The sequence below is a fragment of the Macrotis lagotis genome, chromosome 8 (assembly GCF_037893015.1).
Source record: "Macrotis lagotis isolate mMagLag1 chromosome 8, bilby.v1.9.chrom.fasta, whole genome shotgun sequence".
In the NCBI taxonomy this organism is placed as follows: Eukaryota; Metazoa; Chordata; class Mammalia; order Peramelemorphia; family Peramelidae; genus Macrotis; species Macrotis lagotis.
This window is the reverse complement of record NC_133665.1, coordinates 111,585,729-111,603,964: the sequence shown is the minus strand read 5'-3', so window position 1 is coordinate 111,603,964 and position 18,236 is coordinate 111,585,729. Positions and strand designations below refer to the sequence as shown.

At 45.5% G+C, this 18,236-nt stretch overlaps 1 protein-coding gene across 2 annotated transcripts in view; it reads right to left on the bottom strand.

The window, feature by feature from the left end:
* Positions 1 to 561: 561 nt before the first annotated feature.
* PRKCD (protein kinase C delta) overlaps positions 562 to 18,236 on the bottom strand; it is an 86,907-nt gene continuing 69,232 nt past the window's right edge. Inside the window, exons 2-16 of one of the 2 annotated variants that reach the window (XM_074198218.1) lie at positions 17,658 to 17,718; positions 16,906 to 17,068; positions 16,673 to 16,704; positions 15,928 to 16,013; positions 15,183 to 15,312; positions 13,760 to 13,860; positions 13,093 to 13,189; positions 11,079 to 11,182; positions 10,098 to 10,271; positions 9,039 to 9,130; positions 7,083 to 7,145; positions 6,343 to 6,481; positions 5,216 to 5,404; positions 3,123 to 3,251; positions 562 to 1,832 (exon numbers count right to left, since the gene is read on the bottom strand). In XM_074198218.1, the coding sequence (XP_074054319.1) occupies positions 1,674 to 1,832; positions 3,123 to 3,251; positions 5,216 to 5,404; positions 6,343 to 6,481; positions 7,083 to 7,145; positions 9,039 to 9,130; positions 10,098 to 10,271; positions 11,079 to 11,182; positions 13,093 to 13,189; positions 13,760 to 13,860; positions 15,183 to 15,312; positions 15,928 to 16,013; positions 16,673 to 16,704; positions 16,906 to 17,068; positions 17,658 to 17,688 (1,689 nt within the window). In that variant the 5' untranslated portion in view covers positions 17,689 to 17,718 and the 3' untranslated portion in view covers positions 562 to 1,673. The remainder of the gene's footprint in view (positions 1,833 to 3,122; positions 3,252 to 5,215; positions 5,405 to 6,342; positions 6,482 to 7,082; positions 7,146 to 9,038; positions 9,131 to 10,097; positions 10,272 to 11,078; positions 11,183 to 13,092; positions 13,190 to 13,759; positions 13,861 to 15,182; positions 15,313 to 15,927; positions 16,014 to 16,672; positions 16,705 to 16,905; positions 17,069 to 17,657; positions 17,719 to 18,236) is intronic. The other variant, XM_074198217.1, reaches the window with a different exon arrangement.

Sequence of the window (18,236 nt, the reverse complement as noted above, 5' to 3'; positions counted from 1 at the left end):
CACTCCAACCATGGAAACTTGTACTTCAGCCCATAAAAATGTGGTTGCAGGAAATGAGCTTCTGTGGTTGCCAGATGTTGAAAGTTCTACAGACAGCGGCTGCTTTCCTCTTTGAGTCCTCTCAGGAAAAGAAGAATGTGACTCTTTGGGATAGGACCCAGGGGGGCCCTGGATCTTTCTTTTTAGCTTCTGTAAGTTCCTCAATTCTCTAGGATTTTGAGGGGTGGGGTGACAATGGAGTGTGAGGCACACACCCAAAAGGAACAAGGACAAGAGTCTGGCTCTGCCCTGAGACAGACAGACTACATACCTAACCTTGGGCTTTAGACACACTAATGTGATTGGTCATAAGGGAGACCAGCCTTGGGAACCTCCTTTTTCCAAACTTAGCTCCCCCTCTGCCCCTGCAGAGACTCAGAGGTCCAGGAGCCAGGGTTTGCAGTAGTCATCACCTTCCCTCCTCCTCACCCTTAACCCCACACCTCCTCAAACACCCTCCCCCCCAAAAAAGAGACTGAGAACATTCCGGCCTTTGAGCTCTTGCCCCATAGTCTCTCCTTAAAATGATCTTTCCTCCTTTCCAAATCCTGTCCGTCTTCCAAGGCCAGCTCGAATTTGATGGCATCCAGATAGCTTCTCATCAATAGGGCTCCACTGAGCTCTGTTTCCTCTAATCACAACACTCTCTGTGCCCCCCTCACTGGCCACTTTGAAAATAATACTATTTATTCTTAGTTTTGTTTTGTTTTGTTTTTCTTCATCAGTTTTGCTGATTCTCCCACACTCCTCTGCTTCTCTACACTTCCAAGGAGTTTGGCCAGGGTGGGGTCTGGCTCCTTGGTCTCTCTCCAGACTATACTTTCCCTGAGGTCAGGTCCAAACTTGCCTCTGTCTCTCTCATAAGCAAGTCCCTGCTGGAGAATGGTCAGGGGCATAGGGCAGTTGCTGATTAAACTCGACTTTCTTCCTCCCAATCCTGATCTAGTAAGAACATAGCCAACACTTGCATGGCTCAAGAGAGCTAGTAAAGAAGATACCAGACCTGACTGAACTGCAGAGTCCTGGGTCCAACCGACCCAGGGCAAGAAAAGAGACCCTTAGGTGGACACGAGAATGGGTTAGTGACTAAGAAATTTGTAGAGAAGACAATTCTATTAAGGACAGACGGACCATTCCATTATTTTATTGGAGACATAAATAAAAGAACCAAGAGGTCTTATGGTTTATGTTTGGATTTGTTTGTGTGTTTTTATAAAAAAGTTAACACATCACCAGTTCCCATACATGTTTCTTCTCTATGGAGCAATATATACAGCTTTTCATATATATATATATTTATATATAATATATATTTTCAATAGATAAACTACATTCAAGTAATAAAACATGGGATTTACAAACTCCCTCTTCAATCAGAGGAGCAGAAAATTCACACATGATTCACAGAGGAAGGTACCTAAAACCCCAACCATGCAAAAGACCTGCTGCCAATGGGCAAAGAGGCAGCTGGAACAATAATTACAATCACACTGTTGCATATTATGGGGGCCCAGGAGAGGGCTGAGACGGGACCAGGAGAGATCCTGGCCCTGTTCTCTCTGGGGGACCGGTACACATAGCTAGCTAGCACTAGTGGGCTTTTGACCAAAGGGGCAAAGAGTTCAACAGAACACTCATTTCTCCAGGAGTCGTTCAAATTTGGGATTGACAAAGGAGAAACCAGCAAAGGCTGTCTGGTCCATGGAATCAATGAGGTTCTTGTCACTGAAGGATAGGCGGGCCTTCTCACTTAGGAACTCACGGTCAAAATTGTTGTAGTCACCAGCAGATTTCTGTGATGGAAAGATATGAAGGAAAGGAGTGTGTCAGAGCTCAGAGTGAGTACCTTAGGCCAGGAGAAGGCCTGAAGAAAATGTCCTTCCTTTAATTCCCCAGAATGGCTATGGCAGGCAGGAATCCTAGAACTACTCCTAAGAATAGGGTATAATGGGAGGGAGAGGGAAGGAGGAACCTAAGTACCTAAGAAAATGAGTGAATATGGAGGATTAGAAACCTCCCCATTTTTCTGGACCTAGTTACAATTTGCGTTCTCTCTGCTCCAGACATGCTCCCTCCTTTAGATATGAAAATATTTACTGCCTAGTTAGATCCCCTCTTGTGATAGCAAAGGTGGGAAGTCAGTCTCGGAATGTGAGCTACTCTTCCCTTCCCTATAAAATCCCTTGCCTTTTCAGCATCCTTGAGAAATGCCCTCATGCATAGGATGATAAGAGATGAGTCCCTTCTATTAATCCCCAGAGGAGTGGTTAAAACATGGTCCAGGTCCAAATGGGTGGCTTTTCATTGAAACACTGTGGATTCCCTCCTGATACTATGACCTGAAAACTCTATGCCCTAAACTCTGGTGGCATTTCTGCCCCCACCTTCAAGGTCCACTTTTAGATGTGTTAGCTATGGACCTTTTGTGGAGGATGGCTACTATTACAGCTTTGGAAGTGGTAGCTTATGTTCTACTAGAGCAGTGGGTGCTGTACTAATATTCTTTCATTACCCCTATTACCTCCCCTTTCCTTGCTCCCAAACTAGGGTGTCCCAAATCAAACCATAGATGCTTCCCTTGTATGAGTTAAAAGATGCCACACAAAGGCCTATTGCTTTGCCCTGAATGGCTGATCTAATTCTTACCTGAAGGTCAAAATTCCAGAGGAAGAGAATAACTCAAAGGAAGACAATATCACAGAATAGTTTGGGTTTGATTGCTAGGGTTGATTGATGGAGCCCCACCCTATGCCTGCCTAGGAGAGCTAAATCTAAGTTAAAATGGAATAGCAGAGAGTGGGAAAGGATATATGGAAGGGGACTCAATGGTAGTAGAATTTGTAGAGGTGGTGAAGCAAGGATAAATACAGGAAATGTCTGCTCAACTGAAGAATGAGAGAGAATAGAAGGACCAGGGGGGTCAAGGTCAAAGTTAGAGAAGGAGCAAGTGGGGTGAGATGGTGAGAACAGGAGAGGTGGTGGATGGAAGAAAGGTAAGAAATCCTGAAGTCTGGAGATAGATCTGGAGGGGAGGAGGAGAAAGAGTAGGGGCCAAACAACTACAAGGTAGTGGGACCACTTACCACTTTGGGCTTGAATGGTGGCTCCACTTCACGCTTCTCTAGAAGAGTCCAGTTGATAGTCTTGAAGAATGGATGGACTTTGATGTTACCTGTCACCCCCAGTCTCTTGGTGGGATCTCTTTCAAACAACTGTATCCAAAAAGAACACCACAATTAATTTAGAAAGTTTTTTTTTATTTTTTAGGTTTTTGCAAGGCAAGTGGGGTTAAGTGGCTTGCCCAAGACCACACAGCTAGGTAATTATTAAGTGTCTGAGACCAGATTTGAACCCAGGTACTCCAGACTCCAAGGCCAGTGCTTTATCCACTGTGTCATCTAGCCACCCCTTAATTTAGAAAGTTTTATAAACACGTTTAAGTTCAAGCTCAAGAAGGATTTAGCCAAGTTTGCAGAGAACAGACATACAAGAATCAATCAGTGGGGGACTTAAGTGATGGACAGAGTGGGTTCATCTGGTTCTAGGTGCCTCAGTCAGAGACAGAAGCTTGATCTGGAGGCAGATGTACAGGGACTACAATATGGTCTGTGAGCCAAGAAACTCTCCCAAGTGGAATATATTAGATGATGTTATTCCTATTGGTTTAGAATACTCATCCTTGCTTGACCACCAATACACATTCTCTTTATAGCTCAAGACCAGTATCTTCCAATAAGTCATCACTAACCACTCTCAGTCAAAAAAGATTTTTATTTCTCTTCTTCTGGGTTCTTGCAGTCTTTATTGTCTAGAACCACCAATCCAGCTCCACAAGGTGAGTCTCCAGAGCTAGACTGTGGGCTTTCCGAAGGCAGTTTTGAGCATATATGAATTATAAAGATGAAGTGAGATGTACACAGAAGAGCCAGAGTATTGTGAACTTGAATGAGCTCTAGATTTGGAATTGGGAACCCAAGCTCAAATACTGCCTCTACTATCAATGACCTGTGGGACTTTCAGCCAGTCACTATTTAACCTCTCTGGGTCTTGATTTCTTCATTTATTAAAAAAAAATACAGAGGTGGAATGAAATGACTCCTAAGTCTCCTTCTAGCTCAGAGGTCTATGATCTTTCCAGGTAATGAGTAAAAAGCAATCGAAGAACCCCAAATCACTGATACAGACAAACTAACTTCAGGGATGATTAGGTCAAACTGGCTAGGATTGGGAATGATGGACTATTTCTAAACACATGTGACTTTATTATTATTATTATTATTATTATGAAATATGAATGATACATTGATCTTTATGGAAATAGAAAGACAAACCAAGTTGCAGCCTCACAGACCTGATTTAATGAATGAATAGGAACCAAATTCATTGTTTGTTTTCAATTAAATGCTGTTTTGGAAGTGAGTTAAAAGTCAGACTGTTTTCTTAAGTAGGTTAATCCCACCCTCTCCTTAATACTCTTGAGATGATTCCTTTGCTCCAAAATAAACTTTCTCCTTTCCTGCAGCTCTTTCCCCACCTCCACCCCATCCTCTCTTCACCAGAGAAAACAAATTCTAGCCAGTCCAATTCAGGGGCCTTGGAGTTTTAAAAGAGCTCCCCCAAGTTATGGCCCTAACAGACATGTAATGACCAAGGGGTCATGTTTCTGGAAGGTGTCCAAACCCCAGTTCCTGCCTGTGACCAGGAATAGATGCTGTCCCCAAAGGGAAGAATGGGAACTTGGGCCCTTTCGGCTTCTTTTCCTCCTCTCTTATAAGTTTCATGCCTTCAGATGGTAAGCTCCTGGAAGTCAGGGACTGTCTTCTGCCTCTATTTATCACACAAAGCAGAGTAGGAGTTTAATAAATGCTTACTGATTGATCTGGGCAATTAGAAAAACCTGAGCTCAAATCTGACTTCAGGCTCTTCCAGCTGTGTGATCCTGGGCAAGTCACTTCACCTGTCTGTCTCTTGTTTCCTTACCTGTAAAATGGGAATAATAACTGCACCTACCTCCCAGGGTTGTTGTGAAGAAAAAAATGAGATAATCTCTACAAAGTAGTTCTGTAAGCCTAAATGAATGCTAGCTTTTATTAATCATTATCTTCCTCCAAATCTTGCCATCCTAGTCTAGGCTCTCCCTTCCCCCTGACAATGTTCTCAATTGGGGTCTCCAAACCTTCTCCAAGATGTCTTTTGATTCCTTGGTGATCCATCGTGGGTAGTGAGGCGTGTCCACACGGATGGACTCGAAGAGCTCATCTTCATCATCCCCGTGGAATGGGGACTGCCCAATTAGCATCTCATACAGGAGGACGCCAAAGGACCACCAGTCTACTGAGAATGTATACTTCAAGCCTTGAAGGATCTGTAGGAGCAAAATGGGAGAGCTGGGGTCAGGGCAGGTGGGAGCTGCCCCCAGGATGGGCATGGATGGAGTGGGTACTAGTGGGACTCTCTTCTATTCATAGTCATGCCTGTTTAGACTCCCTCAGTCCTTTTAGATTCAGAAGGGACCCTAATAGACCATCAAGTTCAACTTCCTCATTTGACAGAGGAAGAAAATAAGTCCTAGCCAGAAGAGAGAGAAAAGAATGGTTCAAGGTCAGATAGCAAATTGGAGGCAGAGTTAGGACTAGAACCCACAACTCAGGACTCCTAAGGCAGTAGCTTTTCCACTAAGCTATCCCTCTTAATGTCTCTTCTACTTTAAACATTCTCCTGATTGTTTTCTTATCTCCTCTGCTAAGGGATCAGAAAGTCAATCCTCCCTGCCCCCTGCTCCATATTCACAACATTCCTCAAAGTCGAATTATCCATCTGGGAGGATTGGAGAGCTATGGGAATTTGGGACCCAGAAAGAAAGAGGTATTCATTAAAGGTTACAGAACAGTCCAAGGGGCAGAAGGCTCAGGTGTCCCAGTCAGTGACAGTATTGAGTCCTGGAGATGGCCAGGACAGAAAAGAGATGACCACTTCTCCATGGAAGTCTCTCCCAGGGTGAGACCTACCTTGTGAAACCCAGGGCAAAAAGGTGGTTCAAAAAAGGGTCCCCCATACCCAGCTTTGACCAGAGGCTGATCATCACCTGAGAGCACCCACTTGCAAGGCCCTGACAGGAAACCTCCAGAACCATTTGAAACCTGGTCCCAGGTCTTTGAGTTCCTCTGCCTGAGGACTTTTCAGCATCTGTCCTATCTGAATCACCCAGGGGGCTACAGGGGAATACCTAGTATTTTAGCCTCTGACCAGAATGACCTAGTAGTGAAGGCTGTTTTGCAGGAATGCCTATCATACCACTCTTACCTCAGGGGCAATGTAGTCTGGTGTCCCACAGAATGTGCTGGCCCTGTTCTCTCCTACCACATTCTCTTTGCACATTCCAAAATCAGCAATCTTGATGTGGCCTTCTTTATCCAGCATCACATTGTCCAGTTTGAGGTCCCTGTGGCACAGTAAGATAAAATAGAGGGACTGATGAACCAGTCTGAGGCCAAGGAGACCTTGAGGCCACGCCACCAACCTCCCATCTTCTTCACCTTGGCAGAGACAGCCAGCACTTAGGGTGTTTTCTTCGCACTCAGAGGCCAAGGAGAGACAGGAAAACCAACAGAGAGAGAGAGAGAGAGAGAGACGTAGGGGTGTGGAGGAAACGGACAGAGAGGGTGTTCTCCTTCAGGTGGGTATTGAGAATCAATTAGGGGGAAGGAGAGAAGAGGCAGACTCCACATGGAGCTGAGACAAAAGGGGTTCCCAAGGTCCCCAAGAGGAAGAATGATTAAATGTATCCCTGTTGGGTTGTTCCTCTTTGTCCTTTCCCCCACCTCACAGAGAACTGCCTTTGGTCCCTGGGCCTCAGGAAAGATCTCTTCCTTAGTTCTGCTGAACCTAGCCTATCTGCCCAGGGCTCAATTCACCTCCATGAGTATTTTTGAAGCATCTACTACAAGAAGAACACTTTTCTGCAAGCTGGGAAGACTATAACACTTGGCCAGGTGTTCGTGGAGCTTCCACTTGCTCCCTGGTTGCTTCTACCCATGACTCACCTGTAAATGATGCCTTTGCTGTGTAGAAACTGTAAACCACACAGGATCTCAGCACTGTAGAACCTGTCCAAGGGGGAGAGTTGGTCACTGTTGGAGAAGGTAGGGTGGTCTAGAGGGAGGTCAAGGCTACTGGGAGCAGTTAGGGTCTTGGTGGTTCAGGCATGCAGGGGGTTAAAGGAATAAGCAGTATTACTGTCAGAGAGTTGACTGTTGGAGTTAAAGCCACTAGAGGGTATCAGGACTATGTGGGTAAAGACATTTAGGGCCATGATGAGATAGGACCAATGTGAGGGATGTTAGGGCCTTTGGCAGGCTTAAAGTCACAGTGAGATTTAGGCCCATCAGGAGAGGTCAGAGCTATGGGGCAGGGGTGGGAGGGGGAGGCCTCAGTTAAGGCCATGAAGAGGTATGGCAATGAAGGTGGTATGGCCACTAGTGTTAAGATCAGTGGAATGGAGGGGGGAGGTTGAAAATAGGGTCACTGAAAGAGTGTTCAGGCCATGGAGGAAGTTATCCTATTGGAACAGGATTAAAGCTAGGAGTTGGGCCATCAGAAAATGTTAGATCTCCTCTATTTGGGGTTTTGGACATGGGGCAGGGAAATTAGATTCATGAAAGGAGTTGACCATGAGCAGTGGGCTCTAGACCTACAAAATTGTATAAGGAAGTAATGTTAATAGTTATCAGAGGGGAGAGGGTTAAGTTTAGGGAGGATATTACTGCCCAAACCAAAAACAAAGCTGATAATATCTGAATACAGATTGAAGCATACCTTTTTATCCCCCCCACTTTATTTTCTTGAGGTTTCTCTTTTTTGGGGGGAGGGGATTATAAAATATCTTTTAAAATAATAAATAAAAGTTTGGGGAGAATAAGTTAGGACTAGGAGATCAGGTTAGTGCTCTTTCAGGTGTCATGGGAGAGGGACGGAATAGGAGCTGGCTTAGAGATTTGCCTCTTCTGCCCTTCTAACCCCTCTTTCATCCCAGGACCCACACTCCTCCCTTTCTCTCACTATCAGGCTGCTCAGGGAGAAAGTGAAGCTTGAATCCATGCAGTATCATGGGAGAGTTTTTATGAGAGCCTCAGCTGACTATGCCCCAGAGATGCATGCAGCTGCAATCTCTTTACCCAAAAGAACACCTAGGTGTTTCCTAAATCACTCCAATTAAGATTGATGACATCTTTCCCCCCTCAACTAAGACAATCTGGACAACTGACACTGAGGTCAGCCAAGCTCAGTGCCAAAGGACCAGCCCTGTGCAAAAGTGAGAAGTCAAAAGCCCAACTTCGAGTTTCAACTTGGTCCAAGCTCGATGTGTGACTACGTAATCAAATATGATAATATATGTGAGAGAGCTATATAAATGCAAGGTATTATTATTGCCTCTCTGGGCCTTATTCTTCTCTTCTGTAAAAAGGGGATAATGATCTCTGGCTTGCCTCTTTGGTGTAGGGATCCAGTAGGAGAATGAACATGAAAGGGAAAAGGCTCTCTATGCCTTTTATGGAGTTATTATCATTCTTCTGCACTGCCAGAGAAGAAACAGGGCATTTGAGCCAGAAAATCTGGAATTCAAAGATCAGCTTGTCCAATCTGCCAACCACTGATATTTTTTAGATGCGGATACCAAGGCCTAGAATAGGAAGGGACTTCTTAAGGTCACAGTTAGAGACAAAGCTAGGATATGAAGCCAATACTTCTGGTCCTAGGCTATTTTCCAATTTACAGGAGCTTTCTAATAGGGGATGATCTGAAGGGTATGCAAGAATGCTCTATATGTTGCAAATCTTTCCTCTGTTTCCCTGATCCCTGGATCAGACTAGGGTAAGAATAGCTTCCCAGGAGAGAAAAGTGGGGGAATGGAGATGGGTCTGGGGTGCCTCTACAATGCTTTCCATGAGGTAGGGAGAATCTTCCTCTCATCACCTAGGAATGGCTGGGTCATCACTCACGTGGCTCGGTAGAGGTCAAAGCGCCCCTTATCCTGGATGTGAAACATCAGGTCCCCTCCATTGAGAAATTCCATCACAAAGAATAGGTGATCCTGGCCAGAAAAAGGGAAGGATGATGAGCATAGGTGCCACAGTCTGAAGAATGAGGTGGATAGATATATCCCCCCATGGAGTACCCCTGTGGACACCATTCTGTGGATATTGGACATGTCAATTCAACAATTATTCACCAACTATGTGCTAAACACCAGGGATTAAAGACAAAAAAGAAATGGCTCCTTCCCTTCAGGAGTTCTGGGACAATGGGGACAATGGGACGATAATTTGTAGACCACAATGTCCCAAAATCTTAGTGCAGCCTTCAGATATGAAAGCTTAAAAGCATTCTTAAAAGAGACTTTTGGGATATCCTGTGGGACTTTAGGCCAGTCACCTATTTAACCTTTCTGAATGCTCTGAGACTTTTGGACATCCTATGTGATGATGTTTGTCCTTCATTCTCAGAGAAGACCATGACATCAGGGAGATGATGATGCCATGACAAACATGTGAATTGAATTTGAGTGAGGGGGATGCTGTGCTAAGTCACCAGCCTCACTTTTTCCTGCAAAGCCACCTGGGTCCAGTGGTCAAATATAGATCAGGATGACTGGAGATGGCCCTGGATGTGAGGGAATCAGTATTAACTGACTTAGCCAAGGTCACACATGCAGGAAGGTTGATTCAAATTCCTGTCCTACTGACTCCAAGGCCAGTGCTCTATCCACTGGTTATTAAAACATTTTCCGGTACAGCTCTGGAACCAAAGAAGATTCTTGAGGTGGAAAGTGATGTGGACCTGGGCTTTAGGAAGCCCAATGTGGGGTCACTGGTAAATAGCTTGAAGAGGGCAAAGTCAGAAGGTAGATCCATGACAGAGAAGAAAGGACATTTAACCTCTGAAATACCTGGTTCTGAGATGTCCCATCTCTGAAGGGGAGAATATGACTCTGAGCTTGGGGACCTTCCAAGTAAAGTGGAGGGTGGGGGAGGAAGAGGACGCATGTCAGGTCAAAGTACCTTGGTTTGGAAGGTACAGTAAAGATGTGTCAGGAATGGGTTCTCCCAGGCGAGCGCCAGCACCCGCTTCTCCACCATGGTGCACTCAACATCATCATCTATCAGAACAACATCTTTCTTCAGAGCCTTCACTGCAAAGAACTCACCCTTTCCCTTCAGCTCAGCCAGCAGCACCTGAGTCACCAAGGAAAGAGGCAAGGGAACTGAAGCAGAACAGAGGAGGCAGAAGAGCCCACACAAACAGTCTGTGCAATTTCACCTTAGTCCCAAAGGATGACTGTTCAATAGACACTTCTGCTCAGGTACCCCCTCTTCCAGGGCCTGACACTTTCTAAGACATCCACCCACATGCGACCTGTCTTCCCAACAACACATGCATAATGCTTCCTACCCCTATTGTGCAGATCTGGAAAAAACTGTGCAGATGGGCACTGCATAAATCAAATGCTATTTTCCCAATGTCTTGCAATTATGTTTTTTAAGGAGACTCATTTCTAATGGATCTTCAGTGGTTCCCATATGCTTTATTGTCCAATTTATCACAAACTCTCTACTCCAACTTAGACTGAAAAGATTCTCCCTGTAGGTTGTCCCTGCCAGCACCCCCTTTTTGCCAATCCTTATTCAAACTCTAGCTGATTCTCTTGGTACCCCCAGAATTAGCTAATCTAATTAACTCCTTATGGCTAATTGTGCTCCTATTATGATAAAATATCTCTCTTGATTCCCAAGGAGCATTGAATTCTAACCATAGATCCAATATTAAAATCCTGGCTTTGCAATTTACACCTAACTCTTCCTTTCTCCAGTTCTCCTGAGAGCTGGTTACTATGTCACTGTCTGGCTCAAAAACTTCAGTGTTTTCCTATTGCCCTTGTGGCAAAATCCAAAAGCCTAATCCTCAGGTTGAAAGCCTTCCTCGGATGAAATGATCTCTAAGCCCTCTTCCAGCACAGGTGACCAAAGGAAGAGACTCCTCACCTTTCCAAAGCTGCCCTTGCCCAGGACTTTGTGAAATGTGAAGTTGTCCATGTTGAACTTGGAGGGTGTACTACCTTCCCAGATCTTCCCATAGGTCCCATTATCTGTGGGAACATAAAGTAAACACTTCAGATCTTTACCCAAGACACTGAATCATACTTCAACATCCACCCACATTTAACTTGGCTTAGAGGGGCAGGGAAGTACTCTTAAGAAGGCTCCCTCCCGCCCCCCGGCTCACTCTTTCTCATAGGACTGAAGAGAAGGGGAGAAGGGAGACACTAAGGATCAGAAAAGGGGCACTAACTCTACTAAGGCCACTCGGAGAGAGGGAGAATCAATCAAGAAGGAACAAAAGGATGGCCATTCCATTGTAGAGAGGGCCAATTGAGAATAAATGACATAGATTTGTAGTCAATAGCTGTATGACTTCCTTTAGACAATTTCAGCAATACTGAAATAGGATTAAGGAGATGGATTGTGGGGGGGGGTCATCAAATGTTGAGTCTGAGGGGATGACTGGCAGGAGAATTAGAAGGCATAGTATACATTGGTGGAAGATAGCGTATGATTGAACTGGTCTGTCTTCATCTGTGGAGATGTTCTAGAATTCTGTTCTGGACCTTTCTTTGTTTTTATCCTCCTAATTCACCTCCTCGATCCAACTTTTGACAGTCATCTCCCCCTTTCTAGATATTCTTTTGTCCATCAGCTTTTTTATCAATGGTCTCTCTTGGTTCTCTTTCTATGTCTCCTTCTAGGATCCCATCATCCATCTCTTATCCCCTAAATGCATCCTAATATGCTGACTTAGGTTCTCTTCTCATCAGTCCTCAAGGGTTCAATTATTCTATCCATGCAAAAGACTCTCATTCAGCCCTAACCTCTGGTGAACTCCAGTCTGCCTTTCTAATGGCCTATAAGACCTTTTCATTTTGGATGACTCATGAGCACCTCAAATGTAATAGGTGCAATATAGAACTGAACATCTTTCCCTCTTAACTTGCCATTCCTATACATCTCTCCCCTGTTGGGTGCACCACAGCCCTTCTAGTCATGCAGGTTTTAAAAGTAGGAATCATCCCTAACTCTTCCTTGCCCTCACATCCCTTATCCAAACAGCTGCTAAATCTTATCAACCTCCACAATATCTTTGCCCCCTTCTCTTCATATCCCTGGCCCATACCTAAGTCCAGGCCCTTAGCATCTTTCACTTGAACATTCCTAACTGGTCCTCCTCTTTCCAGGTCTCCAGAGAGCTGGTGAAATCTTCTCCCTGGCCTAGGTTACCATGTCATACTGTCTGGCTCAAAAGCTCTAGCTGTGTGCTTCTGAGGCAAAATCCAAAAGCCTAACCTTGGCTTGAAAGCCTTCTCTGGTTTGTTTCCACCTATCATTCTAGACTTTCATCACATTATTCTCCTTCTTGATCTCTAAGTTTCATCCAAACTGGACTACTCACACTTTTCTGAACTCTATGTCTCTGCACAAGTTATTTGGATAAAGGCAGCCGGGTAACACAGTGCATGGAATTCTGGGCCTGGAAGACCCGAGTACAAATCCAACCTTGGACACTTGCTAGTGGTGTGACCGAAGCAAATAATGGGGAGAATTATAACACCTCCCTATAGAAGTTATTGAAAAGACCAAATGAGACAACAATTGGAAAGTGTTTAGCACTTTCTAGGTGGTCTACAGAAGCTTATCCCTTTCCCCTTCTCCCAACTTCTTCCTTATCTCTCATCTCTGAATACTTAAGTTTCCTTCAAGATTCATCTCAAATACTACTTCCTCTGAAGGATGGTCTTTCCCTCCTCAAATTTCCCTGGATCTATTTATTGGTACATATATGTACCAATTGACAGATGTTGTATCCTACAAAAAATAGAAGTTTCTAGAGGGCAGGGACTCCATCCTTTCTTTTTTCTTTTTTTGCCTTTGCATTCCCAGTACTTTGCACTTAGTAGGTGCTTGATAAATGTGAGCTGAAAAGAATTTCATTTTTTGATCTCACCTGCTGCATCATCCACAGAGGTCCCTGGTTTCTTCTCAAAGCCCTGGTAGATGCCAAAGCTGTCTGTAGACCCCGTGTCTGACTTCCGGGAAGATTTCTGGAGAAAGGGAGCAAAGAAAAGCAGGGTCTGCAGCCAGAACTGGCTCGATGGCACCAGGAGGGAGAAGCTAGATCCTAGTCCCTCACAACCCTGTCTCCATTACTAAGTCAACTTACTAGAGCTGGTTAGAAGGGAAACCCCTGTAATTTGAATAATGCAGATTTGCTCCTTTTTATTCAATGGTTTTTGTGAATGAAAAGACATCATTAAATCCCATTTTTCCCCATTGATACCTGTTTTTCTCAGGATATGTTCATTTCACTTCTGGTGGATCTTCCATGGCCTCCTAGCATTTCCACATGAGGTTTCTGAGTACTTTTCCCACCACCCTACAAGACTCTTTTAATTCTTTCAGAGTCCTGAAATACTCTGGGGAGCTCTCTGAATGAGGAAATGGGTTGTCTTAACTTAACATGCATCACTGCTTCCCCAACAAATCCTACATTTTTCAGTCTGCAAACTGAAGTTGGAATTTTCTATCTGTCCTTATCTGAGCAGTGCTGGCCGGAAGACCCCTCCTCAACCCACTTGCTATTGCTTGGGTTTGATTTTTTTTCCCCTCCATACCTGGCTGACTTGGTTTAATGCTTCAGCTAACAGCTTCTGGTTGATGCCACATAAATTTGCCACTTTGTTCTGACATTTATGATGTACGTTCATCCCACAGTCTGGGGGGAGAGAAAAAGTATAGGCATTTGGAATCTCCCCTGAATCCCTTCTACGTCCTCAAGCTATAGATACCCAGGGTCTTAGAGGGATCTAGATGGCACAGTGGATAGAGAGCTGGCTCTTGGCTCAAATCTAGCTTCAGATACTTAGTAATGGTGTGACCCTGGGCAAGTCACTTCACCTATGTCTACCTCAGTTTTCTCTATTGTAAAACAGGGATGCAGTGTTGTTGTGAATCTCACGTGAGACAAATTTATAAAGTTCTTTGCAGTTTCTGAAATATTGGAGGTGATCAATAAATAGAGCTTTCCTTCCTTCCCAAGAAACCTTATTTCAGGTGAGAAATGTGCATACATCCTGACTTATTTCTTTTCTAAAGACAGGATTACATAATACAAAATAACTATAATAGCTAGCATTTACATAGTACTCTGAGGTTTGCAAAGCTCTTTACATGTTTTGTGTGTTATTTGAGCCTCACAACAACCCAGTAAAGGTGTCATTCTTATCCTCTTTTTAAAGATGTGGAAAATGACGATGAGAAGGGTGAAATGGCTTGCCCAGGGTCACACAGACAGTATGTTTCTGAGGCAAGATTTGAACTCAGGTCTTCCTGACTCAAAGATCAGCACTTTTTATCTCTCTTTCTCTCTCTTTGCAAGGCAATGGGGTTAAGTGACTTGCCCAAGATCATATAGCTAGTAAATGTCTACAACCAAATTTGAATTTGGGTTCTCCAGGGTCAATGTTCTAAACACTGCATCACCAAGTTGCCCCTAGGTCAGCACTCTATCCACTGCATTAACTAAAGGTGAAGCTCCAATGAATAAACCCACTTCCTTTCTTCTGGAGGCTCTCTGCCCTCAGCTTCAGAGACACCACATCTCTGATAACTCCACCTGCTTCTTCTAGCTCCCCATTACCTTCCTCAGCCCTCAATGAGGCTGTACCAAGGCTCTGCCTTTGAACCTTCTCTTGCTACAGTCTTTTCCTTCTCAGTTTCTTTCCCTCCCATGACTTCAATCATAGCCTCAGGAGATGACTCCCCAATCAATGAGTACAACCCCAACCTCTCTTTCTGAGCTCAAGTCTTGCAGCTCCAAGTACCTCCAAGCTATCTTCACTTGGTTGTCCCAATGGCATCTTTGGAGTCACTGGCCATTGGGATAGGTTTGGGCCTCTGAGTTTGTTACTGTGGCCACTCATCCTTGAAAGCTCCCTCTGATGCCCTTCCCTCTCTCATTCTCTCCATTTCCCTTCTATCACCCTCACCCCACAACCCCTCACCCCCAGATCTCCCCATTGCTTTCTGTTCACAAACCTTCACATTTTAAGCCCTGCTTCACCAGTCCCCAGAGCAGGCTCCCACAGTGGTCACAGAAGGTGGGACTCATGTAGTTGTAGACCTTGAAGCGATGGGGCATGTCTATGTGGAAGCGCTCCTTCTGAAACTGGGGAGAGTATCAGAACCACACCGTGAATCCCTGCCATGTCCTTCCCACCCCTCTGCCTGCCATCCAGCCTTCCAACAGCAGACATAATTCTAGAGTCACAGACTGCTGGGACTGTCAAAAGGCTTAAAGGTTGCCTAATCCACACCACTTCAAAAGTGAAAAAGACCCAGAGAGAAGGACTATACCTTAGGTCCTAGGCAGGAATGACCTGGGGATTACCCAGTCCTCTAGTCTCTACTCCCACCTCCCAAAAGGCATCCCTCCCCAGAAGTTACAGGAAGAGTCATCCCAGAGGCCCTAGGAGTCAGAATCTAGATAGGAAGGGCACAGGTGGGGACACCTGGCACCTCTCAGAATTTCCTATTTCAGCTGCTTTGAAGAAAGAGTAGGTGGTACATGGGTGCCAAACACAAACACTGAATGGTTTCCCTTTCCCCTGAAAACCAGCCCCCAATTCCTACAAAAGTCCTCCCAAAGGATTCTGGGGGCCCTTCCCTAGATGTTTCATTCACTCTCACTATGATATCCCTAATCTGTCCCCCTCCCCTCAACATGATGTCCCCAGCCCTGGTCCTTTCATCATGACGATCTGCTCCCAACAGCCCCTCTCACCATGGTGTCTCTGCTATTGGCCGCTGTGCCAGTGCACCGGCCGATGATCTTGTCGATGCATTTCTTGTGGATCGCCGCATTACATTCTTGGGGAGGCAAGACCAGGGTAAGGGGGTGGGAAGAGATGCAGGGCAAGGGGCAGAGACTGTGAGCAGGCGCCCGACACTGCCCAGTCCCCAGACACAAAGCTTCCCGTTCTCCTGGCCTGCCCAAGTAGCCTCCCACACCATTAGGGAGGCATCTGGCCCAAAGGACTGATTCTTTTCCTTTCCCCACCTCCTGACTGCCTGGTTACCATAAGCCTTGAGGGAAGGGGGTAAGTGAAGGGGAAGAAGGAATAATGACTAGAGAGGGGGCACCAAGGGGATAAGATCCAGAGGGAGAGAGAGAGAGAGAGAGAGAGAGAGAGAGAGAGAGAGAGAGAGAGAGAGAGAGATCTGGAAGATACCATTTAGTAGTACAGGGCAACTGGGATTCTGAGAAGGTGCTAGGGAGCAACAGGGAGGAGGCTGGTGATGGAGAGCAGTACAGGGTTCTCTGGGGGGGGGATGGTATAGTACAGGACCATCCTTTCTCCTTGGAACAGGGATAAGCAGCTCACTCTCTAGTTTATCTACTCACACATTTGTACAATGGCACACACATTTATATGTATGTTCACAAATGTTCCAGGTAAGCACACCCACCCACCCACCCACACGTACACTGATAGAGACCCCCACACACACTTCATGCTCATACTTACGTCGGCATTTGTAGCCTTGCTTGTTAAGACCCCTGAAAAATCAAGTCAGACTGGGTGAGACATAACTTTTCCTAACTATCCTAGAAGTTTGAGCCTCCACAGGAGCTGTCTTAATCCCTCCCCTCTCCCCCATTGCTTGAACTTAAGTCAGTCCCTGTCTCCCCAATTCTTCCCCAACCCATCCCCAACTCTTGAGAGTTTTGTGAACTTTATGAACTTTCCCTCCTACTCACCAAACAAAATCCTTGCAGACTGAACAGAAGGTGGGCTGGCCAAAGAAGGTGGCAATGAACTCATGATTCTTGATATAATGGATCTTGGCCTGTTTGATGGCCCCCCGTCGGTTCATGGTAGGGAATTTGCTCTCGTCCTCCATCCTCATGGACTGCTTGCAATCTGGCGAGGGAGGGGGAGCCAGAAGAGTCAGTCTCACCTTAGCCAAGATCCAGAATCATTAAATCCTAGCACTTCAGAGCCAGCAAAAGCTCTCAGAGCACTTCTCCTTAAACTTCATTTTAAAGGCCAAGAGGGGATAGGACTTATCCAAAGTCACACAGTGAATAAATGGTAAGGCTAGGAGTACTCAAGTTTCCTAAATAGGAAATGGGAGATGAGGGTGGGTAGAGAGAGTCAGCTTCAGAGGAGATTAAAATGCAAGGTCCTGGGGGTAGGGGAGCACGAGGGAAGTCCACTTGGGTAATCCATAGTAGGCAACAGCAACTGGTTCCCTAAAATTTTCTGCACCACCCCCTCTGAACCAAACTTAAAGAGGAAATAGGGTGATCTCTCTGCTAGAGAGTTAGGACCAGTCCCAGACAGCTTGCTAAGTCTAGAAGTCTCTAGTCTGAATCCTGTGTTTGTCATTGACCCAAGCTCTGTCTTCTACCTCTTCCTGTTGCTACATGATGGGCACATCCATTCCCCAACTCCACCTCATTTCCAGGAGCCAGCACATAATGGGAGAGCGTGGTTTACCATTTCTTACCTGTATCCTCCAGGAAATACTGGACAGACATGAGTACCTTGGCCTGAGGTTGCAGGTCAAGCTGAGGAGATAAGAAGGTGTGCCCATGAGGAGAGGGGAGGAGTTCCCAAAGCCAGCCTGCCCTGGCCATCAGGTCTCCATCCCTCAGCCACTTTCTCAATCCAAGCACTGCCTTCCTACTCCTATCCCATCACCAGTTAGTCTCTCTCTGAGTCCATTCCCTCTGGCTGAAGTTCCCCCCAAACATCTTCATCCAAATGGAAGTCCAATGTAGAGGAAAGGGTCTTTAAAGTGGGAATCCCCATCCCCCATGAGGTATTGTTACATTTAGGGAACTGAAAGATTCTAACCCCAGCTTGGGCCCAGGGACAGAATGAGAAGGAAGGGAAACTCCCCACCTCCACCCAACAGCTGCTCTGATGAGGGGAAGAGCTCAGGGAGGAGGCAAGGGGGTCCTCAGCCTGCAAAGAGAAGGCCACCCAAACCAGAATACACTCTGGCACCCAGGGACACCAGAAAGGACACACACATCCCCGAACTCATACCTACAGGCAGACAGACAGACAAATGAGCTCACTT